At 41.4% G+C, this 27,262-nt stretch overlaps 1 protein-coding gene across 1 annotated transcript in view; it reads right to left on the reverse strand.

Annotated features, from left to right (window-relative positions):
• LOC129698938 (disco-interacting protein 2 homolog A-like) overlaps positions 1 to 27,262 on the reverse strand; it is a 233,352-nt gene that overhangs the window by 134,992 nt on the left and 71,098 nt on the right. Inside the window, exon 2 of the mRNA XM_055638423.1 lies at positions 18,475 to 18,546. Coding sequence (XP_055494398.1) covers positions 18,475 to 18,546 — 72 coding nt within the window. The remainder of the gene's footprint in view (positions 1 to 18,474; positions 18,547 to 27,262) is intronic.

Genomic DNA, 27,262 nt, shown 5'->3' on the forward strand with positions numbered 1-27,262 from the left:
CTGTTGTACTACATCTGCTTTGCAATCATCTGAAATGTGACAACTATGAACTGAGGTTTTAAACTAGGAAAAGATTAATAATATGGTTAAGATTTTTTTCAAAAAGAAACTAAGAATAGATTTCAAGGGGAGGGGAATCAAGAATTTGGGGGATACACAAAAATGCTGGAGAAACTCAGCGGGTGCAGCAGCAGCATCTCTGGAGCGAAGGAAATAGGCACCGTTTCTAGCCAAAACCTTTCTTCAGAATTTGGGGGGGGGGGGGGAAGCTTATACTCAAATTCTGGAATAACGCTCCTATACCAACAATAAATATGTGGATTTCAAATATGTTCGAAACATTACACCTGGAAGATATGAGACTCATCCTTGCAGGCAAAGCAGACCACTTCCAAAAGACGTGGTCTGCATTTATTGACTTACTACAAGTATAAGGTGCAACAGTAATTTAAATAATAAATGGTGCCAGGATCTGGTAATGGGGAATGAAACATATGAAGTTGGTATATCTCTTTTTGCATGTTTTTTTTTATAATAGAGCAATTGTTTCTCTTTCTTTCTTTCTTTCTTTTCTAGGGTGTATTTCTTAACTTTCTTCTCTAACTCTTTTTCTAATGGGCTTTTTTTTCCAACACTTTCTCGCACTATCACGACTCTTTCTCACTTTCCTTACTTCCTTTATTTCTATCTTTCTTAAAGCTCAAAAAATGAAGGGGTACAACAAATGTAATAAGATATGTGGTGTGTACTACTTTAACTTATTGTACTTCTAATAAATAAAACAATTAAAATAATTTGGGGGAAATAGGTTAAAGATGAGAGGGGCATGATTTAAAAGGGGCAACATTTTCACATGGACTGACTGGTATTTGGAAGCTGTCAGTGGAAGTAGTTGGGGCAGGTACAATGACAATATTGAAAACCTATTTGGACAGATTCATGGATAGGAAAGGTTGACAAGGGTGAGGGCCAAATGCGGGCAAAAGGGACTAGCTTGGAAATAAAGAGATGCTGGCTTCTAACCTTAAGGAGCAATTAGACAGAATTCCACTTAGCTTGGGGACTTTCAGAGCTAATCAAACTAATTTAGTCTTTTTGAGAATTCAGTTCTGAATTATTTTATGTCCCATCAGTCTTTGTACATGAGATATGCTTAATACTCAAAATTAATTAAATGGTTAACAATAGCTGTTCCAATATCTGCAACATGATTAAAACACTAGAAATACATGTTGTCCACACATCTGGGATGGCAAGAAACCAAGAATAGTACAGATTCACCACCGATTTTCCAGCACCCTCTGTTCCAAAGCATTGCCAGACTAAATGAGGTCACAGAGCCCCAGCCTCAGGGGGAAAATTTGACCCATCGATCGGCACGTAAGTCCCGATGGCGTTGAGATTGGCTGCCGCATCCGTCCTGGGTGCCACATTTTCAGGGGAACTTCCAGGGGGATTTCAAGTGCCTTCACGTAATTTTGTCCAGATTAAACAAGGCACTGCACCACCAGTTGCCAGAAACTGAGTGGTCGATCTGTATCGACTGTATAAAGTGAAAAATTGCCCAAGTATCCGTTGTTAATAAAAAGCATAATAATTCTGACACTGCAATTACAGCTCAGTCTATACTCAATCAGCAGTCTAGCAAAGAAAGTACTCATCAAGAATAACATCAATTGGCATTTACATTCTAATAACCTGTTCATCAATTCCCAACTTTGGGTTCATCAGGATCATTTGTGCTCCAGACCCCATCACAATTTTAAATTAAGATTAAAAAGTGCTGGAAACATTCAACAGGTCAGGTAACATCCTGCAAAGCAAAGTTGACATTGCATAACTTTTATTTCTCCTTCCACATATTCAGTTTGACCTGCTAAGTAGTTCCAGATTTCCCACATCTGCAGAATTTGTTTTAATTTTCTCATTTAAGCTGAGGTGAGAGTTAGGCCCTTGACATTAAGACAGCACTTGACCAAATGTGACAAAAACTGAATTGATGTCTCAACAAACATCAACCATAAACACCTCAATAGCTTGTATCATATCTTGAACAAAAATATTTTTTTCTTGGCAATCAAACATACTGCCCCAGAACATTGTGCAGAATCCAGTCATCCTCAATTCCCTCAAATGGAAATATTTGCTGATGAATGTTCAATTCCTTTTGCAATTCTTCTGTAAATGAAGCAGGCAAAGCCTCCATGTAGCAAAACGATGATAAAATGCTGGCTTGGCTGATTCCAAAGATTTTCAAACACATAAGTGCCAAGTAATGATTGGCTTCAACAAAAGAGAGTCTAGCCATCTAATCATGATATACATTAGCATTATAGAGGCGAGTCACCCATGTCATCAGCCTGTGGGTCACCATCATCCAGAAACTCAATTGGCCCAGACATGTAAGCAGCGGCTTCTGGAACTGGTCACACTATCAGGTATCCAGACTATATTTGTCACCTTTCTCCACTTTCTCAGTCTCTCTGTCTCCATCACAGGGGACAGACTTTCGATTGACAGCCACGAGAAACCCATCAATTCCCTCAGTCACCCCCCAATACGCTTCCCCCCACCCTGCCTCTTTCAAAGATGCCATCTTCTACTCTCAGTTTCTCCATCTCTGCTGCATCTGCTCCCAATATGAAGCTTTCCAATGGCACAGTGGTAGAGATACTAACAGCACTCTCGAAAATCTCACACAGCCAGCATTCCAATTAGGGCTATCAATATAGATCGCATCTTATTTCAAGTTTTATGGAAGTCAGATATCATATCCTTCCAATTTACATCCTGTTAGAATGAGTGAGATTGATAGCTTTGTAGTCCAAAAGACACACTAATTTCTGCCCAAGCATGAAAACAAAGCACAAGCAAGATATTGGCCCATGGCTTCTAGATAACTAGGAAGTGTGAAAGCAGTTATTACAAAGAGATCATGCAAAGTAATCTACAAATGTGTTGTGTAGGTTAAAAAATAAAACTGGTGAAAACTTGACAAAAATATAACCATAAGTATCAATGATGACATGTTTGCACTGGGAGTGGGGGGTGGGTGGGACTAGTAATTAAATTATTAGATTTGAAGAATTATGGAAACATAGAAAATAGGTGCAGGAGTAGGCCATTCAAATATGATCATGGCGGATCATCCAAAATCAGTAACCCCGTTCTTGCTTTCTCCCCACATCCCTTGATTCTGTTAACCCCAAGAGCTATATCTAACTCTCTTGAAAACATCCAGTGAATTGGCCTCCACTGCCTTCTGTGGCGGATATTTCTACAGATTCACAACTCTCTGGGTGAAAATGTTTTTCCTCATAGTCCTAAATGGCCTACCACTTAATCTTAAACTGTGACCCTGTTTCTGGACTCCCCCAACATCAGGAATATTTTTCTTGCATCATCTAGCCTCACTAATCCTGTCCAATCCTTGAATTTTAGCTGTTTCTAAAAGATTCCTTCTCATCCTAAATTCCAGTGAATACAAACCCAGCCGACCCATTCTTTCATCATATATCGCCTCGCCATCCCGGGAATTAACCTGGTGAACCTATGCTGCAATCCCTCAACAGCAATAATGTCCTTCCTCAAATTAGGAGAACAAAATCGCACACAATACACCACGTGTGGTCTCACTAGGGCCCTGTACAACTGCAGTAGGACCTCCTTGCTCCTAAACTCAAATCTTCTTGCAATGAAGGCCAACACGTCATTAGCTTTCTTCACAGCTTGCTGTACCTGCACGCTTACTTTAATCGACTGATGTACAAGCACACCCGGTCTCGTTGCAATTGGTGCCCTCGATCATCAGTCTTTTTAGCTTTCACCAAGTTTTAAAATATGGATTACAAATCATGGGGGGGATCGTCCCCCACCTCTCAAAACAGGGGGGGGGGGAATGTGTGTTACCTGTCCCATCCCCCCCCGTCCCCTGGGATTTCCGCCCCTGCTGAAAATCATTTTCTGCTGAGGAAATCGGTATTTTTTCATGGTGCCATTTTGCTGAAAAATAACTTTGCTACCAATTGACATGTCTTCTACGCACCTTACTTGACACTATTCATTGCCATCTCTTTGTATACCGAAGTTTAAACGGCTGCTTCCTGCTTTTAGCACCAGATGATGATGCCACAGCATATAATCCTACAACATTTTCGCCACCTCCAACGGGATCCCACTACTGGCCATATGTTCCAATCACTGACCTTTCTGCTTTCGCAGAGACCGTTCCCTCCGCAACTCGCTGGTTTACTGCACCTCATATTTCGCTTGGGTAACTTACACCCCAGCGATATGAACATTGACCTCTAACTTCAAATAGCCCTTGCTCTCCCTCTCTATCCCCTCCCCTTCCCCCTTTCTGCCTTATTGTCTCCGACTACATTCTATCTTTGTCCAGCCCACTCCTCTGGCATCAGTCTGACGAAGAGACTCAATCTAAAATGCCATCTATTCCTTCTCTCCAGAGATGCTGCCTGTTCCGCTGAGTTACTCCAGCATTTTGTGTCTACCTACCTCCTGTTTTGTTTACTTTTAGTTTATGTTAAGAGATACAGCGTGGAAACAGGACCCATGTCCCACCAAGTCCATGCTGACCATCGATCAACTGTATACTAGTTCCATCCTACACACCGGGGACAATTTACAGAACCCTATTACTCTAAACCTGCACGACTTTGGAATGTGGGAGGGAAAAGGAGCACCCAGAGAAAACACATGCGGTCACAGGCCGGCTCGCCGACCGCAGACCAGTGTCCTGCCAGGTGTGACCTGACAGGCTACATGGCCGATTGCAGGAAGACCTGGCAGGCCGCAACCTGTAGGGAGAAAGCCGTGGAGCCCAACACCTGCTCATCTCTGAAGCTCATCCCCGAGTACTGAAGAAAGAGTCGGTGACACGATCGAGGGGACCAAGGCCGGTGACACGATCGAGGGGACCAAGGCTGGTGACACGATCGAGAGGATCACCTCTACAGGCAGAAGGTTACCCCCAGTGTTCCGCGGGCATGCCCGTCCAGAGAGGAAGGGGTCAGAAGGAGGGACAGTAAGCAGACCAGCTGCTGGAGTGGGTCGCCGGAGGCCCTGTAACAACCTGGGGCACAGCTGGATCAGCGCTGCTCGAAGAAGCAGGGAATTGGTTCACAATTCCCTAACTCTACGTAAAAGACTCCATGTATTCGCCCAATCAATTCCTCCCATGATTTTATACACCTCTATAAAATCACCTCTTAGTTTCCTGTGCTCCAAAGAATAAAGACCAATTTCTATACATCGGCAAGCCCCCGAGTCTTGGCAGCATCCTTGTAAATCTTCTCTGAAGAAGGTCTGAAGAAGGATTTCGACCCAAAACGTTGCCTATTTCCTTCGCTCCATAGATGCTGCCTCACCCGCTGAGTTTCTCCAGCATCTTTGTCTCCCTTCTCTGCACCCTTTCCAGCTTAGTGACATCTTTCCCACAGTAAGTAGAAGAAAACTGAATGCAGCCTCAGCAACATCCTGTACACCTGTAACATAACCGCCCAACTTCTATTTTCAACACCATAACTGAAGAGGCCAATAAACTAAAAGCTTTCTTTACCACCCTATCTATCAATGATGCCACTTTCAGGAAACTATGTACCTGCACTCTTTGATTCCCCTGCTCGACAATGACAATGCCTTACTGTTCACTGTGAAGGTTGTGCCTTGGTTTAACTTCCCAAAATGCAACATCAGATTAATTAGGTGTTGCTCAGGCCACTAGCCCCGCTTACCAAGATCCTGCTGTTATCTTTGATAACCATCTTCACTAATACCACCAACTTTAACGTCATCTGCAAACTTACTAATCATGCCTTGTACAGGCTCATTTAAATCATTGATATAAACCACAGATAGCAATGGACCCAGCTCCAATCCTTAGACACACCATTCATCACAGATCTCCAGTCCGAAAAACAACCTTCCATCCCTCGCCTTCATGTCTTTCTCCACAATAAAAAGAGGAGAATTTCTCATTGAGGACTTGGTCCATCTCCTATGGCTTCACACAAAAATGGGGCCTTGAGGGGTCCTATTCTCTCTCTAGTTATCATCTTTACTTTAATATACATAAAATATCTTTGTATGCTCCTTAATCTTATCTGCCCAAGCTATCTTCTGTCCCCTTTTTGCCCTCCTGATTTCCTTCTTAAATATGCTCGTCAGTCCTTTAACTCCAGTGATATACTTGATCCCAGCTAAAAATACCTGGCCCATGCCTCCTTTTTTCCTGACCTGAGCGTCAACCTCTCTCATCATTCATGCTTTCTGGCTACCATCTGGCTTGCACTTCACTCTTAACAGGAACATGCAAGCTTTGAACTCTCACCATTATGCTAACTAGATAAGCTATCATTTCTTTGTTTAATGCAACATTAAGATGAAGTTGTTTTAAACAATGGCCTAAAAGATAAACACCTGACAATATGATCACAATATTAGCAGGAGCCGATTCAAACTCAATTCTGGATACAGGAGGTAAATTATACTTAAACCTAGTGTATTCAAAACTTCGTAACAAAAATTATTCACACAATACTTCTTATTAAGAGTACCACTAACAAACAGTTGCCCAAATAAAGCTACAAACCTGCCTGAATAAACGCAAAATTTAAGCACTAAATCTCAATTGCTCTGTCAGCAGCATCCCTGGAACTCTGCAACAACAGCACAAAGTGTGCTGATCCTTATCGAATAGTTTCTTTCTCGCTGCCATACACTGACCAAAAGAATCAACATAAAAATCAGCAGCATCCCCTTCATTAATGCCAAGCACCAATGAGGATCAACATAATGTTCAAAGGGTTAATTAACAAACAATAAAAAATATTGTTCAATTTACAAATGGCTCAAGAACTCATTCTCATAAATCAACAACATCAGCTCGATGTGCACCCAGCAAAGATGTTGTGAATTATCAGACATCTCCACCAGTGACCATGGGTACAAGCGCACCACATGCTGAGGGTGGATGGTGTCATTCCACCAACCTTAAGATTGCAGTGCCAATGAAAGATGCAACTAGAAATACAAGAATGGTGCAAAGATAGTACAATTCAAAGCAGTACAGAAAGTGCAATAAGGGAATTATCAAATAAGGTAGAGTTAGGAGTAGCAGGGTGCAAGCTCCTGTATCTTCTCCCAGAAGGTAGAAGATGGCAAAGGGAATGACAATTCTTCCAGCCCTCCTGATGGAACACATTATTGAGGACTGGGCTGAAATGATGTGCATGATAGACTGGGATGAAGTCACTACACTCTGCATGCTCAAGCCATAAAGAGCAGAATAGTTGCATATCAGGTTCAGATGTATTCCATTAGAATAGTTGTCATATCAGGTTCAGATGTATTCCATGAGAATATTTTCTATATTGCATTAATAAAGTTCAAGAGAATTCTCATGGACATGCTAAATTCTCTTGAACGTCAAAGGGAGTAAATATGGTGTTATTACTTCTTAATCACCATAGTATGAATAGTCCAAGTTAGGTTCCTGGCGAGATTGATTGCTAGGATCCTGAAGCTGTTGATCATCTCTACAGACTTGCTGACAATAAAGGGCTAGGTTGTTGTTCAGGGACCAATAAACGGTTCCTAATCTATTTTCAGTACCTCTTCGCATCATTGTTTTTGAACCTGCTGACAACAGAAGTATCATCAGCAAACTTAAAGATCAAGTTGACACTGTACTGAGCCACTCTATCATGGGTGAACAGGGGGTAGAACAGGGGACTGAGCACACAACCTTGAAGAGCAGTGTTGAGCATTAGGGTGGAGGAAATGTTATGACTAATGCTAACCAAGCGATGACCTTGTTCTATAATATAATCTATAAATATTTCTGCACTTTCCACAAATGTTAACTGAGAATTACGCCATATTTTGCAAGCACGAGCAATAAATCTGGAATTTTCTTAGGTTCAAAAAATAAACTGGAGGTACTAAGAAGGTGAGAGCTTCTGTCGAGGGATGTAGATGTACGAATCTTTGACTCGGGATCCATTGTTCCATAAAACAAAAGCTCAACAATAATAATTTCTATCAATCAATAAAATGATATATTCAGGCATAATTTGTTACTTACATTATGTACGTGTAAGGCCAAGCTCCTTTGCTGTCAATAGTCGCAATTACATTATATTTGGCCTATTATAGCCCCATTACAATCTATGGGATGACTGCTATTCATAAAGCCATGGAAATTTGTGCAACATTAAGAAAGCCACCCAGGCACACAACATCTTAAATTGAGATAATTCATATTTACAGTGCCCTCCATAATGTTTGGGACAAAGACTCGTCATTTATTTATGTGCCTCTGCACTCCACGATTTGAGATTTGTAATAGAAAAAAAATCACATGCGGTTAAACTGCACAGTCAGATTTTAATAAAGGCCATTTTTTTTCATTTTTGTTTCACTGTGTAGAAATTACAGCAGTGCTTATACATAGTCCCCCCATTTCAGGGCACCATGATGTTTGGGACACAGCAATGTCATGTAAATGAAAGTAGTCATGTTTAGTATTTTGTTGCATATCCTTTCCAGTCAATGACTGCTTGAAGTCTGTGATTCATGGACATCACCAGTTGCTGAGTGTCTTCTCTGGTGATGCTCTGCCAGGCCTGTATTGCAGTCATCTTTAGCTTATGCTTGTTTTGGGGGCTAGTCCCCTTCAGTTTTCTCTTCAGCATATAAAAATCATGCTCAATTGGGTTCAGATCAGGTAATTGACTTGGCCACTCAAGAATTGACCATTTTTTAGTTTTTTAAAACTCCTTGGTTGCTTTAGCAGTATGTTTTGGATCATTGTCTTGCTGTAGAATGAACTGCCAGCTAATGAGTTTGAGGCATTTGTTTGAACTTGAGCAGATAGGATGTGTCTATAAACTTCAGAATTTGTTATGCTACTACCATCAGCAGTTGTATCATCAATGAAGATAAGTGAGCCAGTGCCTTCAGCAGCCATACAGGCCCAGGCTATAACATCCCCACCACTGTGTTTCACAGATGAGGTGGTATGCTTTGGATCTTGGATAGTTCCTTCTCTCCTCCATACTTTGCTTTTGCCATCACTCTGATACAAGTTAATCTTCGTCTCATCTTTCCACAAGACCTTTTTCCAGAACTATGGTTGCTCTTTTAAGTACTTCTTGGCAAACTGCAACCTGGCCATCCTATTTTTGCAGCTAACCCATGGTTTGCATCTTCCAGTATAGTCTCTGCATTTCTGTTCATGAAGTTTTCTGCAGACAGTGGTCATTGACAAGTCCACACCTGACTCCTGAAGAGTGTTTCTGATCTGTCGGACAGGTGTTTGAGGATTTTGCTTTATTATAGAGAGAATTCTTCTGTCATCAGCTGTGGGGGTCTTCCTTGGCCTACCAGTCCCTTTGCAATTAGTAAGCTCACCAGTGCTCTCTTTCTTCTTAATGATGTTCCGAACAGTTGATTTTGGTAAGCCTAAGGTTTGGCTGATATCTCTAACAGTTTTATTCTTGTTTCTCATAATGACTTATTTGACTTTCGTTGGCACAACTTTGGTCCTCATGTTGAAAAACAGCAATAAAAGTATGCAAAAGTGATGGAAAGACTAGATGAAAGACGGTGTGCTGGGAGCTCTCTTATACCCGCATTCAGGAGGCATTTAAACACACCTGAGCAATTGCAAACACCCAAACATTATGGTGCCCTGAAATGGGGGGGATTATGTATAAACACAGCTGTAATTTCCACATGGTGAAACCAAAATGTATAAAAATACCATATAACCATATAACAATTACAGCACGGAAACAGGCCATCTCAGCCCTACAAGTCCGTGCCGACACAACTTTTTTTCCCTTAGTCCCTTTAATAAAATCTGACAATGTGCAATTTAACCATGTTTTTCTGCTACAAATCTCAAATTGTGGAGGCAAATAAATAGATGTCTTTGTCCCAAACATTATGGAGGGCACTGTGTTATTACATCAACTACATGTAAATTGTTGAGAGATTTTACAATGTAATCACTGAAATAAATGTATCAGCAGAAATCCTTATATCACCTGTTATATTTATTCAACTGCAAATAATGCCATTTGACCACAATCAATTTAATAAAACTAAGGCTAGAAGTATATAATATTTAGTCAGATAAGCAGCAGGAAATTAACGGTGGTAAAGTTATTTAAAAAGGGTTGTTAATTGTGTAATGACCAGCTTATGAAGAAAGACTGGATAGACTTGGTTTATACTCTCTAGAATTTAGGAGATTGAGAGGGGATCTTATAGAAACTTACAAAATTCTTAATGGGTTGCACAGGCTAGATGCAGGAAGATTGTTCCCGATGTTGGGGAAGTCCAGGACAAGGGGTCGCAGCTTAAGGATAAGGGGGAAATCCTTTAAAACTGAGATGAGGAGAATTTTTTTCACACACAGTGGTGAATCTGGTAGGCGGCGCGACTCTGGTCAGCAGCGGCCTCTGCAGCCTGTCCGCGTTTTTATTATTTTTTGTCTGTGTTTTTATGTAGTTTTTGTTATTTTATGTTGGGGTGTGTGTGTGGGGGGGTGGGGGTGGGGTGGGAAACTTTTGAATCTCTCCCTGCACTGGAGACCCGACCTTTTCTCATCGGGTCTCAGTTGTCGTTGGGGCTACAATGAGGAGCGGCCTCCAACAGGAAGAGACCGGGGACTCTGGTGCTACGACTCACCGTCGCCGTCGCGGAGCTGGCCGAGACCGGAGCGGGTGGAGCGGTGGAGGAGCGCTGCCGCTGCTGCTGCTGCCGCTGCTGATTCGGAGGCTGCTACTGCGGGTCTGCGGATGGCGGCACCGGGAGCCCGCGGATCCCTGGAGGGAGACCGCTTTTCAGGGCTCCTGCAACGGCGACTTCTCCCGCCCGAGTTGCGGGGTCGAAGAGCTCCTGGAGCGGGGCCTAACATTACTGCCCCGCGCGGCTTGGAATGGCCGCGGGACTATGCGAGCGCACACCAGGGTCTTCAACACCAAGACCCGGTGTGCGACCTTGCACCACCCAGCGTGGCTTCAATGGCCGCGGGACAATCGCCATCGCCAGCCGGGGGCTTTGACTTTGACTCTGACATCGGGGGGGGGGGGGGGGGGGGGGGGGGAGTGCAGTGGAGAGATAAGTTTTTTTGGCCTTCCATCACAGCTATGTGATGGATGTTTATGTAAAATGTAATTATGTTGTGTCTGGGGTTTATTTGTGTGTAATGTATGGCTGCAGAAACGGCATTTCATTTGGACCTCCAGGGGTCCAAATGACAAATAAATAGACTATTGACTATTGAATCTCTGGAACTCTCTGCCACAGAGGGTAGTTGAGGCCAGTTCATTGGCTATATTTAAGAGGGAGTTAGATGTGGCCCTTGTGGCCAAGGGGATCAGAGGGTATGGAGAGAAGGCAGGTACGGGATACTGAGTTGATGATCAGCCATGATCATATTGAATGGCGGTGCAGGCTCGAAGGGCCGAATGGCCTACTCCTGCACCTAATTTCTATGTTTCTATGTAACATTCTGTTCATTTAACTGAATATGAACTAACGATGGAGACACTAGAAACTGCAGATAGAGGAATCTTGAACAAAAAACAAAAGTACTGGAGGAACTCGGCAGGTCAGGCAGCATTTGTGGGGGAAATGGACAGAGGACATTTTAGGACGGGAAAACCTGGCCTGTCCATTCCATCCACAGATTCACTCAGCCTGACACACTAAATTCCTCCAGCATTTTCTTTTGCACTAACTTGTTGCCAGTTTGAGTTAAAAAAATGACCATTTAATAAACTCTTGACATGATAAGCTCAGGGTTCTAAAGCAACAAGTATAAACGTCTGTTTATAAATGACAAGAGTCAGCAGTTTCTGCTATGGGAAAGGTCAATAAAAAGCAAGGCTACTTGGTCTCATTTTGGAAGTGTTACATTCTCTTATGAAGGTAGCCCTTTGTGTGTCAGATGTAAAGTAATGACTGAAATGTCTGAAAATCACATTACAAAGGAGTCTGTTCAACCACCAACATTCTTTCATGATCTCATCTAGATATGCAAACCTCACATAAAATCACCAGTTCACAAAAAAACACTCAAGGAATGTATACACTGCTATCTTCAAAGACAGTATTGTTTTGATGAGTTGCCTTTTAGTAATAATTTGGATACCTCACACTACCTCTCATGATCCTTTCCAGTCTCTACTAATTGTTTGTTAAAAGCGCTATTTTACACAACAAAACCTACACCAAGCAACAGGAATGAAATACTTTTGTTTAATTTACAGGAATGCAACCTAATTGTGATTGAAGACTAACATTCACGCCACAAGCACACAGGCCATTTAAAAGTAATGCATCCTTTGAACATTTATAAATCAAATCAGGTTTCCATGTTGATTCCACCGTTAGGTTAAAAGTGACTTGTTGCTGGTCAAATCAATAAGTAAACTCACATGTTATACTTTTTAACACATTTTAATTTTCCACCAAACAGATAATTCTTGAAGTGACTAACTCATCAGTATTTGCATCTACAACTTGTTCCCATAATCTCCATCCTGACGACATTATACATAATTAGTACATAAGTACAGCGAGTGTAATTTATCCCTACCCTTATATCAGCAGAGCCATAAGTAATCAAATAACAAATACTCAAGATTTAATTATTTATACCCTCAATGTAAATTTCAAATGCCTTAAAGACATTACAAGACATATTATAAATATGTGCTTCATAAATAAAAAATATTTTCAGGATAAACTTTAAGAAAACAGTAGTCTGAAGAAGAGTCCCAATGCGAATCGTCATGTCATTTTCACTCCACAGTTGTTGCCTAACCTGTTGCGTTCCTACAGCAGTTTGTTTTATGCTTTAGAAAATGAATGCTGTACAAATATAAAATGCATGTGATCTATATTATGATCTAATAGGCAGGCACAGACAAGGGCTATCCCTGCTGTGCACACAGAAAAATGATCAGTCAACAAAAGAAACGCACAATCATTATTTGAAACCTCCGAGAAAGCAAATTGCCCAAAAAATACCTGGCGAGAGCCGATTGCAGACTTGCAACTTGGATTTCTGATTGCTTGAGCAGTTTGAATCCAAGTGAAAGTCATGAAATTAGCAACTATACAATGATATGAGTAGGGAACCATTTTAAACACTGCTTTGTCGGATGACAGTATTAAAATCACTTTGCTTTTCGATGGCTGTATGCTTTTTACAAATAGTTTGTTGGTTTGCCCTTACCCCCCCCCCCCCCCCCCCCCCCATTTAATCTATTCAAATAATTTATTTTACTATGCACTGGAACTAGTTTTGTACTGCACAGGCACAATGATCCTGCAATTTGATCCAATGATCCAGTTTGACAGCCTTTTAATCAAAGATCTTATAGCGGAGCAAGATGGGTTACTCTCATGCAAATGTCTAGTACGCTCATGGGCGGATTCATGGGTGATTATATGACCCATTTTAGCAACCAGCTCCCGCCATCTTGTTCTGCCATCTTGCTCCGCCATCTTGTTCCGCCATCTTGCTTCCGGTCAAAGATCGGATCTTTGTTTCCGCAGCGGGGAGAGGGAGTGGGGGGCTCGGGGAGAGGGAGAGGGAGTGTGGGGCGCAGGGCAGCGGGGAGAGGGTGTGCGCGGCCCGGGGAGAGGGAGAGGGAGTGTGAGGGAGAGGGAGTGTGGGGCGCAGGGCAGCGGGGAGAGGGTGTGCGCGGCCCGGGGCAGCGGGAGAGGGGGTGCGCGGCCCGGGGCAGCGGAGGGGGTGCGCGGACCGGGGCAGCGGGAGAGGGGGTGCGCGGCTCGGGGCAGCGGGAGAGGGGGTGCGCGGCCCGGGGCAGCAGGAGAGGGGGGGTGCGCGGCCCGGGGATAAGGCCTAGTGTGTGTGAAGTTGCGGGGAGGTTTACGATGTTTCTTATTTAATGTCCCTTGTCAAGTCTGAAATAAAGTTCATCATTGGATCAGAAGAAATATAATTGTGTGTGTTATATGATTATATACATTTATATCACATTCATGTAGGTGTGTTTATAATCATTTTATTCTTTAACAAGAATTATGAACTAACAGAATTATGAATCTAACCCTATATCACACACAAAAACTTCCCCCGCAATGTCAATTACCCTGCGAGTCGGGTCGGTTCCGGTTACTACAAAATCAACTCAAACACTGCTTGTGAGCCATTTAAAAAGAAATGATTTAAAATATATTAAAAAAGACAATTACCAGAGTCAAATTTTATTCTTGACAAGAAGTATGAACTGACAGAATGATGAATCTAACCCTATATCACACACACAAACTGTTCATTGATTACACTGCGAGTCGGGTCGGGTCAGGTAGGCTCCGGTTACTAAAATGGGCGGGGAAAAATGCCCATAATCCCCTCTGTAGCGTACTACACGTCAGCCCATTGTATTTAGCAGGAGTAGCCTATCTTGCTCCGCTATAAGATCTTTGCTTTTAATGAGGCAACAGAGCAATAAAACAATATTAATGCTTCATTTCCACCAAGCAGTATCCCTGTAGAGTTGCACAATTTACTGGCAGAGATTAATAATCAGATTGTTGAAATAGGATAGGATGAAATCCCTATAGACTGACAAAAATTAAGATATTAATATAATGCAAAACATGAAATTAACCAGTGTAAAATTATTACCACCATCTCCTGTAAACATATTGTAAAGTTTTTTATCAATCAATATGCTTAAAAATGAAGTTAGATTATTAAATACATGAGTGTAAAGATAACAAGAATGCTTTCACATGAACATTTACTGATTTCACAAAAAACAAAATCTTCAGCAGTATTTCACTGTTCACTGATTATTATTAAATAACAGCTTTGTGAAAAAAAGTATGCAGACTTCAATGATTTGCAAAGAAAAGTCTAGTTTAAATATGTAGTCCTATTAGTAATCTGTTTGCGAAATAATCATTTTTTTGCTACAGTTCAAGAAACTTGAATAGAGCATGCCCCGGTTTACACCGAAGATACATAAAATGCTGAAGTAACTCAGCGGGACAGGCAGCATCTCTGGATAGAAGGAATGGGTGAAGAAGAGTCTGAAGAAGGGTCTCGACTCAAAATGTTGCCCATTCCTTCTATCCAGAGATGCTGCCTGTTCCGCTGAGTTACTCCGGCATTTTGTATCTATCCCCAATCAATAATAAACAGCTTCAACAGAGCACACCAAGACAAAGGAAAAACTGCACACTACCAAGATCCGAATGGCAAGCACAGGCAATTGTGGGGTACCTTGTTACGCAGGTCAGCACTTTTGGCAATCATAAATAACATCATTCATCAGGAAATAGCATAGCTCTGCAAACAGATAAAGAACAGAGGATCCGCCGAGCTTCCTCCCACTGGGGAACTGACAGGAATCTGTATTTTACGAAAGCCAGGCCACTGCAGCAAACCCCACAAACAGCAAATGACATTGTCTATCCGTACAATCTATAAACAGGTTGCAGCCACCGTTTCCTAGTCAGATGCGAATGGATAGATGGTACAAAGAAAAAGCAAAAAAACTCAAGCACAGCAAATTTGCCCTTTTAAAGGAAAAACGTTTTTTTAATGGATAATGATGATCAGCTAACCAGCGGTCAAATACAGCTGCTCATACAATAAGTAAGTAAGTGTCTGTTAAAAGTTGAAGAACAATTAAGCTACAAAAGTCCTTTTTCCAACTTGACAATTCAGTGAGACTACAAGCGAATCATTGACCAAGTAATCTGAGCTACATCATATATCATGTGAACATTTTATCTATGTTATCTCCTGGCCTAGCTTCAATCATCTAAAAAGGGTCAACAGTTTTATTCTCCTTATTCGCCATTATAAATGAAGGATGCGAAGTGTTAAGAAATAATACTAACGGCAAGAGGACATGGGGCAAGCTCGATGGATCATCTGGTCTTTTCCTGTTATTCTGTTTCATAAGAAAATCTGCGCCTAAATGAGTAATAACCAGAGGAAACACATTTGGCTACGAAAGAAAACTCATCTATTTAATAACTTATGAAGAACCGAGCAAATTTAATTCTATACAATCCAAAACAGACTTCCCCCAACTCTAATAGAAAAGGTTTAGGGACAAATGGGACAAGCACTGGAAAATAGGACTGACTGAAGCTGGCAGCTTGGCCAGCATGATGAGTTGGGCTGAAGGGCCTAGTTTCCTGCAGTACAATTGAGAATCTGCCAACCCTGTGAAACTATCAGCATTACGATATTCTCCAGCATTCCAATCTTACGAATGATCTTAAGTGTAGAACAAATATTTCAAATGCACACATAAATAAAACAAAGACATTTAGAATTTTTTCTACCCAGGGGACAGCTAAACCTCAAAACATCTGTACTAGCTTGTACAGTCTTTGATTTAAAAACATCTCATGGTAACCTAGCCCTTTCACAAGATAGTGTCGTTTCACAGCTCAAAGTACTGAAATTATTTTTCAGCTCAACACTTTACAGACACAAGGAATGTTTTGCCAAGAATTGTGACAAAGGGGAATTAAGATATTAAGCTGTTTATTTCCAGCACTACCTAATTCACTGTCGGTCTAGATTTTTAATGTAAGAAAATTCAAGAGCTTTAGCCTAAAACAGCTGAGGGTATGGCTACCAATCGTAGGTTATAGAAAGTACACAATAGGAAGAATGCAGAGTTCTTTGAGGGTTAAAGCTGGAGGAAGCTTCACAGAGAACAGGGCAAACCTAAGAAGGAATTTGAACATGAAAATGGGAATTTTAAATCTGTATGTTTGGTGGTCCTATAAGCAAGTACATGCTAATGAACACATGACAGTTGAATGCATGCTGATTCCAGAGATTCTGGATTAATTCACGTTATGGGCAACAAAGTAGTTAGGAATAGCAGTAAGAATATTCATAGCCATATTTGCAGCAAGTAGGTGAAGCGGAGGGTGCAACCATGTCGGAACACCTAAATACAAGTAGACCAATCCTTTAATACAGATAATGGGGTTGCAAACAGTTCAATAGACAATAGGTAATAGGTGCAGGAGTAGGCCATTCAGCCCTTCGAGCCATTCACTGTGATCATGGCTGATCATCCACAATCAGTACACCGTTCCTGCCTTCTCCCCATATCCCCTGACTCCGCTATCTTTAAGAGCTCCCTCTTGAAAGCATCCGGAGAATTGGCCTCCACTGCCTGAGGCAGAGAATTCCACAGATTCACAACCCTCTATGTGAAAACGTTTTTCCTCATCTCCATTCTAAATGGCTTACCCCTTATTCTTAAAGTGTGGCCCCTGGTTCTGGATTCCCCCAACATCGGGAACATGTTTCCTGCCTCTAGCGCGTCTAAACCCTTAATAATCTTATATATGTTTCAATAAGATTCCCTCTCATCCTTCTAAATTCCAGAGTATACAAGCCCAGCGCTCGATTCTATCAACATATGACAGTCCTGCCATCCCGCTTCAAATAAAATACCGTCTAGGAATTGCCTGATCAGGGAGGGAACGGAGTTTGTGACAGGAAATGAAGACCTTGTTCCAGTATTCTGAAGTTAAAATTGGAAGTAGTTCATAGACTATTTGTTAGTCATTAAGTTTATAAAAACAGAAGTCACTAAGCAGTCAGGTGAGGTTGTGAACAATTACATTTTTATGATATCATCCAGATTTCACCATTTCTCAGCTTTGCTGAAGGACATGCAAATGGATTAGAAACACGGAAAATAGGTGCAGGAATAGGTCATTCAGCCCTTCGAGCCAGCACCTCCATTCAATATGATCATAATCAGTACACCGTTCCGGCATTTTCCCCATATCCCTTGATTCCCTTAGCCCTAAGAGCTAAATCTAACTCTTGTAGACAAGCCATTCTAAGTAATCTGAGGCGACATATGGACAGGTATGCACAATCAGGTAAAAGCAATCCCCTTAAATAGGACAACAGATGAAACACACTAAGAATAATCGTTAAACCTACAGATAGGCAAAAGAGTGTGAAAAAGAGTATTACAATAATGATTAGGCACAGTTCAATGATGTGGCACAGACAAAAATCTGATTGGAGACTTTAAATGGAGGTGGGAAAAGATGGACATGAATTTGGAAGTCACAGATTCAAAAGTAGATTAGAAACAAAGCAATACTTGTCATGAGACTCATAGTTGCACTTCTGAAGAGAGTATCTGAATTTGAAAGCAAGGGGAACACTTTACAATAATAGCAAGCATAAAGACAAGAATGGATGTTCAACAGTTTAATAAGAACATGATAAAGACACGTGTCCCATGGATATGAAGAGCATAGAGGGCAATATCAGTTTTAACAAAGACATTGCATGAAGTTGTTTGGGAGAGATGTATCACTTAGCTAAACAGTTGGTCTGAATTGACAAGAAAGACATTCCTTTTCATCTATCTGCTATTTTGTCAACAATGTTCACCTTACCTGCAGTCTGTGGTATGTATGGAGCCAGCAGTTTGGCCTTTTTCTTTTCATAGCCCTTTTGAGTAATATCACCTGAATGGAAAGAAACAAACCAGTTTTAATTTTTCATTATTCGGCAAACAGTGTATACAATGTTCTGCCAAGCCTATGACCAGCTGTTGAGTGGTATCAAAGATACCCAATCAAAGTTTAAAACAATATTCAGGGATTTTGCTGCTGGTTTGAAAGAAGCATAACATCCCCAAGCATTAGCAAATGATTTTGTCAATGAAAGGACAGAATTAATTAAATGAATGGCCATTCATTGGTTTTAGAGTAAATAATCACAATATGTTTAACAAGCTCTTCGAATTGCAGATTGGAGAGGGCTAGAAAGTGCAATGAGATCACAAATTATTTTCAAAATCCATAGTGACGGGCAGAGAACGGGCAATGCAACACAATCACAATATCATAGCATCGGGTAACCAAGTGAAACTTCAGAGACTTTCATCCATTGATAAGATAAACTATCATGTCCTCTCTCTCCCATATGATAATCGTATAGTCGCAGATAAACCGCAGGAGTCAGAATTAGCATTAACACATAAAAGATGGATTAAACTAACCTAGTCAACAAAGCACAATTTGTGATAGCACAGAAAATGAAGTCAATGTAATTTAATCACACAAATAACACACACTGTTTAATAACATATAGGTTCGACAAGATCCCAAGGCAGTTTAAATCATAACAAGGACTAATGTTGATACCCAACCTAGGCTTGGTCAGAAACAGGTTTCACTTGTAAAGTAGTTTCTGCAAATTGCAGATAAATTAAGTAAATACATTAGATATAATTGGATTTGTATTTAGTTTGTACACCTTATAGAGTTATAGTGATATAGTGTGGAAACAGGCCCTTCGGCCCAACTTGCCCACACCGGCCAACATGTCCCAGCTACACTAGTCCCACCTGCCTGCGCTTGGTCCATAACCCTCCAAACTTGTCCTATCCATGTACCAGTCTAACTTTGTCTTAAACGTTGGGATAGTCCCAGCCTCAACAGCCATACTTCCTCTAGCAGCTTGTCCATACACCCACCATCCCTACAGTGTAGAAGACACTGATAGGCTGTGTAGAAAGGAGGGTCTCGACCAGAAACGTCACCTATTCATTTTCTCCAGAGATGCTCTCTGACCCACTGAGTTGCTCCAGCTTACTGATAGGCCGTTAGATAATATTGATCAGCAGTTAAGGAGGCAGAGTGATGAAATGTAATCATGTACTTTTTGGGAAGACATATAATGGTTGGATAATGGTGTAATTCACCCCAGTGAATGGTGGGGTTCTCGGAACATTGAGGGACCTTGGTGTACAAGTCCAAGGACCCCCGATGGTGACAGCACGTAAATAAGGACATGAAAGCATATAGAATACTTGCCTCCGTTATCCAGAGCATAGAATACAAGCACCTTGATATTTTAGGGAAATTTTATAAACCATAGCCAGAATTCTGTACACAATCTATTTGCTACTATACAGGAATTATGTAATTGCACTCGGGAATACAGGGGAAACTGACCAGGATGCGGCTTGAAGCAGAACGTTATGAGGAGAATATATAGGGTGGGTTTGTTTCCCCTCGAGCAGTGGAGAACCAGGAGAAGCATCCGATAGAAGTATACAACATTCTTAAACGTTCTTAAACCAGCATCCACAGTTCCTTCCAACACATTCTTAGAGGTACAAATAAGGTAGATGGTAAGAAATATATTCTACACAGTAAAGGTATCACAAAGTAGATGGTATAGGTTTAAAAGTAATAAACAAGTTTAGAGGGAATCCATGGAACAAATGTTTCACTGAGGGTGGTTGGACTCTGGAATGCATTGCTTGAGTAGATGGAGGCATGTATTCTCACAATACTTTAATCACTCAATGAGCACAAATAACATTCTGTTGAAGGGTCCTGGACCAGAAACTGTGTTTCTTAAGGGCCTGTCCCATGAGCATGCGACCTAAAGGGCCTGTCCCACAAGCATGCGACTGCATGCGGCAAGCGCGACCAAACCAGAAGCGGGGGCTGCGCGGAGGTCGAGTGAGTGACATGAAGTTCGAGCAAAGTCCGCGGGAAGTTCACGCGTGACGTATGGCGTCAAGGCGACTGCGGGCTGGCAGGCCGTTGCCGCGCAGAATTTTTGAACACGGTCAGTTTTTCGGAGCCCTGCGCGATGTCGGGACCAGTTCCGCATAACTCCATACGATTCCGGCGATCGAAGTGGGACAGGCCCCGCAAGGCCGTACGGCTCAAGCGACCACGTTAGGTCGCGCTTGCCGCATGGAGTCGCATGCTCGTGGGACAGGCCCTTTAGATTTTGTTTTTATTTTTAATTTCCACATTACAACTTTTTGATGTTAGTTTAGGATTATTATTATTATTAAGGGTGCCAAGGTACAGTGAAAAGCTTTGTTTTTTGCATGCTATACAATCAAATCAGATGGTGCTATATAAATACAATTAAGTCAAACTAAATTATGCTTACTGTGGTGCATCTGCAAAAGAGTCATTGGGAATATGCTTAATTTCCTTAGTGTCCCATGGAAAAAGAGGCGTTGGTGTGCTTTGTTGGCTGTTGCATTAATGCGGTTGGTCCATTACAGTTTGTTGAGAATATTAACACCAAAGAATTAGAAGCTCTCAACCATTTCTACATTGGCACCATTGATGCTGAACCATGATTCCTAAATTTGATAACTTGTTCCTTAATCTTGCTGACATTGAGGAGGGTGTAATTGTTCTGACACCATGTTACTAAGTTCTCCATCTCCTTCCTGTACTCCGTCCTGTCATTGTTCATGATTTGGCCCACTAGTGGTGTCATCAGCAAATTTATAAATTGAGTTAAGCACCCATTTTGGCCGTGGCAACAGTTTTTCGCTTGATAAGCACTAAGAAAGTTATGAACCGTTCATATATGTTTTTTTTTTTTAAAGAGTAGGTCATTCAGCCCTCGAGTGTCTCATTTGGGTACAAAGATAGATCATAAGACAATGGGGTAGAATCAGCCCATGCGGCTTGGGTCTGCTCTGCCATTCGATCATGGCTGGTCTATTTTTCCCTCTCAACTCAATTTTCCTGCCTTCTTCCCATAACCTGACAACCTTACTCATCAAGAACCTATCAGCCTCCACTTTAAAAATACCCAACGACTTGGCATCTACAGACGTCTGTGCCAATAAATTCCACATTCACCACCTTCTAACAAAATAAATTCCTCCTCATCTCCATTCTTAAAGGTACGCCCCTTTTATTCTGTGGATGTGCCCCATGTTCCTAGACTCTCCCAATACTGGAAACATCCTCTCCACATCCACTATCTAGGCCCTTCATTATTTGGGGAAGTTTCAATATGATTGATCACCAACTGCAGCACAGCATCTATCTCCACTTTCTGGTTCAAGGTTTTGGGAGGGATAACTGTTAGGAAGATTATCCAGTCATCAATAGACAATAGGTGCAAGAATAGACATTCGGCCCTTCAAGCCAGCACCGTCATTCAATGTGATCATGGCTGATCATCCACAATCAGTACAGCGTTCCTGCCTTCTCTCCATTTCCCATAACTCCACTATCCCTAAGAGCTCTATTTAACTCTCTCTTGAAAGCATCCAGAGAACCAGCCTCCACCGCCATCTGAGGCAAAGAATTCCACTCACAAGTCTCTGTGTAAATCACATCCTTATATTGCAACATAACTTCTATCTGAATAGTAATTACATAAATTTAAAGTGCTTTAGCAGGTGAAGGTGATGTTAAATTACTTCAATTTTCCCTTCAGATTTCAATTTAATAAGACAGCACAGAAAATCAAGGATGCAGCAAATCAACCATTTGCCTCAAGAAGTTTTTGCAATAACAGAACTATGAAATAGACACTTAAAGTATACAGCCAGCAGGGAACTAAGATTAGATGATTGAGGTCTCTGTGAAAAAGTGCAAAAACACAAAATGCAAAAACTCGCAAACAACCAAATAAAAAGTAGATGTCTCATTGAACAAATCTCCAAATGCAAATAATTCATTGCCAGTGCAAAGAAAGCATAAAATGTGAAATAGCCAGACTACTGAAGTGCAATGAAATGGCCAGAGTGAAAAATAGCCTCAATTGTCAACAATCAACAGCATCTTTACAGTTATTTTAATAATTGAGTTCACATAAATGTAACTTGGGTATAATTTGTTGCACCTCCAGACTGCGTTGCTCCATTTTGTTGTCAAGAATAAGAAGAGGCACAAAATATTTCAAACTCAACCTTAAAAATGAATTAATCGGCAACAAATCAAATATATTTTGCATTTTTTCATTAACAAATATTTTAATAATAATGAGGGGGCAAAAGCTATTGCTATCGTCGGACACAAAAAGGCAGCTTTCCATACCTGACAAATGCCTCTGAAAAATCAGTCCCGCAAATCTCCATATGCTGATCCTTACAAACTAATTGTGGTAACCGACTGCAATTTTCAATCTATCCATGCAGATTAATTTGCCATTGAAGAAGTCGCCACCATGTAGAAATGAGATTTGAATGCTCTCCAAGCTTTTCACAAGCAAGCTAAAAAGGCATCAAGGCCAAGGTCTTTAACACAGTAAGAAACAGGAAAACAGGAAGAAATTACTGTGTCAGAGACCGAGAAGAAGACAAGTAGCTTGGATGTGTAGCTCTGGCCAATCAATCCTTTCTGTCCGAGTCTGGCATTACAGAGTGAAGCCTCTTTGTTTCCTGTTTCAAAGGCTCAGAGGCTGAATGTATGCCTCAGAATAAGTCCCTAAAGACAAAGCACCAAGTCCCTATGTGATCAGACTATCACCCACGCATTTTACCGATTCCCACATCCCATCCCCCACATCACCCTCCGCTCAAAACTTATCTCAGCCCCCAGGCACATCTGGTACACTTGGAAGACAGCTGTCGCCCCTCAGCTCTGGCAGCTTTCTCAAAGTCTATCATGACGTGATTAGACAGTCTGATACAGCTACCTTTTGGGTGTAGAGGACATTACTGTATAAAGTAAGAAGAACAGCTAAGCAAGCGGGATGATAATGTGAGCACTAGGTCATTGTTTTACCATCCAGAATTTTCTTGAAGATTCGAATAATAATAGCTGATTCATTAAAACCCCCAACCTTTAAGGGAAGGGGAGGAAATTTAGAGGAGATTTAAGCAAGAATTTGACAGAAGGCCGATCAGCCAATTTCAGTGCTGTATAAATAATAAAGTACTTTAGTTTAGAGATAGAGTGCGGAAACAGGCCATTCGGCCCACCGAGTCCGCGCCGACCAGCGATCCCTATACACTAACACTATCCTACACACAAGGGACCATTTTTTAAACAATTTTACCAAAGCCAATTAACCTACAAACCTGTACGTCTTTGGAATGTAGAAGGAAACAGTGGCACTGGAGAAAATCCATGGGGTCACAGGGAGTATAAACGCCATACGGACAGCACCCACAGTCACGATCGAACCCAGGTCTCTGACATTGTTGACGTATCAAAAAACAAATGATTTATTGCCATGGGATGTTTTGTACTTCTTCCTAAATCCTTTGGGCTTTAATAACTTAAAAGCCTGTTTTTGGCCCATGAGTTTAACTGAGATAACAAAAATCTCTCATTATTCAGTTACAGGGTCAGCGATATAGAACTGAAACGGGTCCTTTGGCCCATCAAATCAACATACTTTACACTAGTCCTACATAAATCCAATTTTTAAAAAAGTTTTATTAATTTTAGGAAATGGAAACCTCAATTTTTGTTAATGTGCAAAAAAAAATTTTTGTTATAATAAACAGTTTTTATGATACAAATTTATGATTTATTTATTTTTGATTTAGAGGTTCAATGGCAAACTTCCCTGCAATGGGCTCCCATCCCAAAATATGATTCTAGCACCATCTCTGACCTGCCTCACTAAAAGATGTATTCAAAGATTGTGATAAAGTCTGGGCTTGTAGCTGACATCATTAGAGTCATAGAGTGATACAGTGTGGAAACAGGCCCACACCGGCCAACAATGTCCCAGCTACACTAGTCCCACTTGCCTGCGCATGGTCCTCCAAACCTGTCCTATCCATGTACCTGTCCAACGGTTTCTTGAACGATGGGATAGTCCCAGCCTCAGCTACCCCCTCTAGCAGCTGGTTCCATACACCCACCACCCTCTGTGTGAAAAGTTACCCCTCGGATTCCTCTTTTCCCTTTCACCTTGAACCTATGTTCTCTGGTCCTCAATTCTCCAACTCTGGGTAAAAGACTTTGTGCATCTACCCAATCTATTCCTCTCATGATTTTGTATACCTCGATACATCTCCCCTTGCTCGACATCCCAAAATGCAACACCTCGCACTTCTCTGTAATAAATTCCATCAACTATTCCTCCGCCCACCTGGCCAATCAATCCTGATCCTGCTGCAATCGTTCACAACCATCTTCACTATCTGCAGAACCACTAACGTTTGTATCATCAAATAGTAAAATGATCAATCATTCTAATAGTAAAATTTTAAAAAAACTACCCCACCATAAAGGTGGATAAAACTAGAGGAGATTGTTTAGGAAGGGGACAAGAAAACGTCGTAACAGGATGTCATGGCAACAATCCCTCCCTCGATGTCAGCAAGGCAAAGAAGCTAGTTATCTACTTCAGGAAGCGTGGTTGAGTACATGTCCTAATCAGCATCAATGGAGCAGTGGAAATGGTTGAGAACTTCAAGCTCTTTGGCATAAATATTATCAACGATCTGGAATACAGAAGACCACATCAACAGCCTACTCAACCTCTTCCTATAGCTCACACCCTCTAGTCCAGGGTTCCACGGTTACAAAGGGTCAGTAACTGAACTGTACATTATAAATGTGTTATTGTCCTGGCAACATCCTCGTAAATCTTTTCTGAACCCTTTCAAGCTTGACAGTATCTTTCCTACAAGATGGTGCCCAGAACTGAACACAATATTCTAAATGCGGTCTCACCAACGTCTTATACAACTGTAACATGCAATTTAATTTGTTTAATCCAGGAGTGTATTGGGGCCAATCACTTTAAAATGAGAGACAATCATCCTTAAAGACATCATCATTCCTCAAACTGCAGAAAATACTAGTATTTGCAGTATGCATAATATCCAAGTTATCCAACAACAGAAATTGGCATGCCTTAATAAAAAATAACATAAATGATTTGACCACAAACTAACTGCAACAAGTAGTTATGATTCTAAATAAAACTGAATAAGACGCAGGAGAACCCAGCAGGCTGTGGCCTGTAGGGAGGAAACTGCGGACCCCTGCTGCGGACCGAAGACTGGAGTGCTGAAGAGGGAGTAGACTGCAGCGGTAGAGAGGAGCAAGGCCGATCACCACCTCACGGCAGAAGGTCGCCCCTCGCGTGCCGCAGCCATATCTGACAGCAAGCCCGGCTCGTCCACCCAGAAAGGAGGGAGTCGGACGGAAGGTTGGTCAGCAGACGGGCTGCGGGAAGCAGTGCACTGCCTTGATGGTGGAAGGGGCCGCTAGAGGCACTGTAGCTGCCTCGACTGTTGTAGCTAAGTTGTAGCTAAGTGCTTATGTACAATGATACTTGTACTGAACTGCATACTAAAATTTATTTCACTATACCTCGGTACAATTCAAAACTTTCCAATGTAAAGTAATTTTTGCTAGCAAAATTAAAGTTTGTGACCTAAATGATTAAAGTTAAGTCTCTCCGTATATGTGTTTAACGCCACAATTACTCACATCCAAGTCAAAAAATGAAACCTTATTGCAGACATTATTACTTTATACCCATGCACTCAGCAACAGGTTTTCAACTGAAATTCCATGCCAATGGCAAAATCAACCAATGAAAATCCCCACCAAAACTTGGCAACAAGTAGAAACGTATTGTCAGCTAAAACCAGTTTACATTCACACAACAATTCATTAAAATGTTTCAAACTTGCAAAGATTAATTGCCGTGTTACTGCTTCAGAATTCAAGCCCATGGCAATTTCCTCGTCAGTCAATGAATCAGAGATACTTTAGTTCCCAAATAGGAAAAGGCACACAAGACACAAAGCAACTTCAGTAATTGTACTATTCCACTGATATATTTTCATTTAGTCATTTTTGGGGGATAAGGCATTCAGGGTATTTAGTGTCATGGTATTTCGGGCCTATTCTTGGAGTTCTTGAAGTAGTGTTTTCTTCATAGTCCTACATCATTGCAAGTGTGTGGGTTACTCTGTGAACAAGAAATGTCATGGCACCCTCATGTACATGACAATAAGCTAAGTTTTAAATCAGATTCTCCCACTGATCCACATGCAAGGCAGGATTTACAGGGCTAATAGTCATACAGGCCTACCACCCCACACTTCTTTGGGCATGGGACAAAAAAAAAAGCACCCACAAGATCAAAGGGACAAAGTGCAAACTCCACACGCACAGGACCAAATATCAAGATCCAGCCTGATCAACTGGCGCTGGGAGGCAGCAACTATTAAACTATGCCAATGAGCCACCCCTCACTGGATTGTAGAATAACAGTTATAGTTACAACTATTAAATGTTAGCAATTCTACATTAATTTGGCCCGCACAGTGACGTAGAGACCTGGGTTCAATCGTGACTACGGGAGCTGCCTGTACAGAGTTTGTACGTTCTCCCTATGACCGCAAGGGCTTTCTCTGGGTCCCAAGACGATTAATTGACTTCGGAATTTATTTTTTTAATTGTCACTAGTGTGTAGGATAGT

The sequence above is a fragment of the Leucoraja erinacea genome, chromosome 7, assembly GCF_028641065.1.
Source record: "Leucoraja erinacea ecotype New England chromosome 7, Leri_hhj_1, whole genome shotgun sequence".
Classification (NCBI taxonomy): Eukaryota; Metazoa; Chordata; class Chondrichthyes; order Rajiformes; family Rajidae; genus Leucoraja; species Leucoraja erinaceus.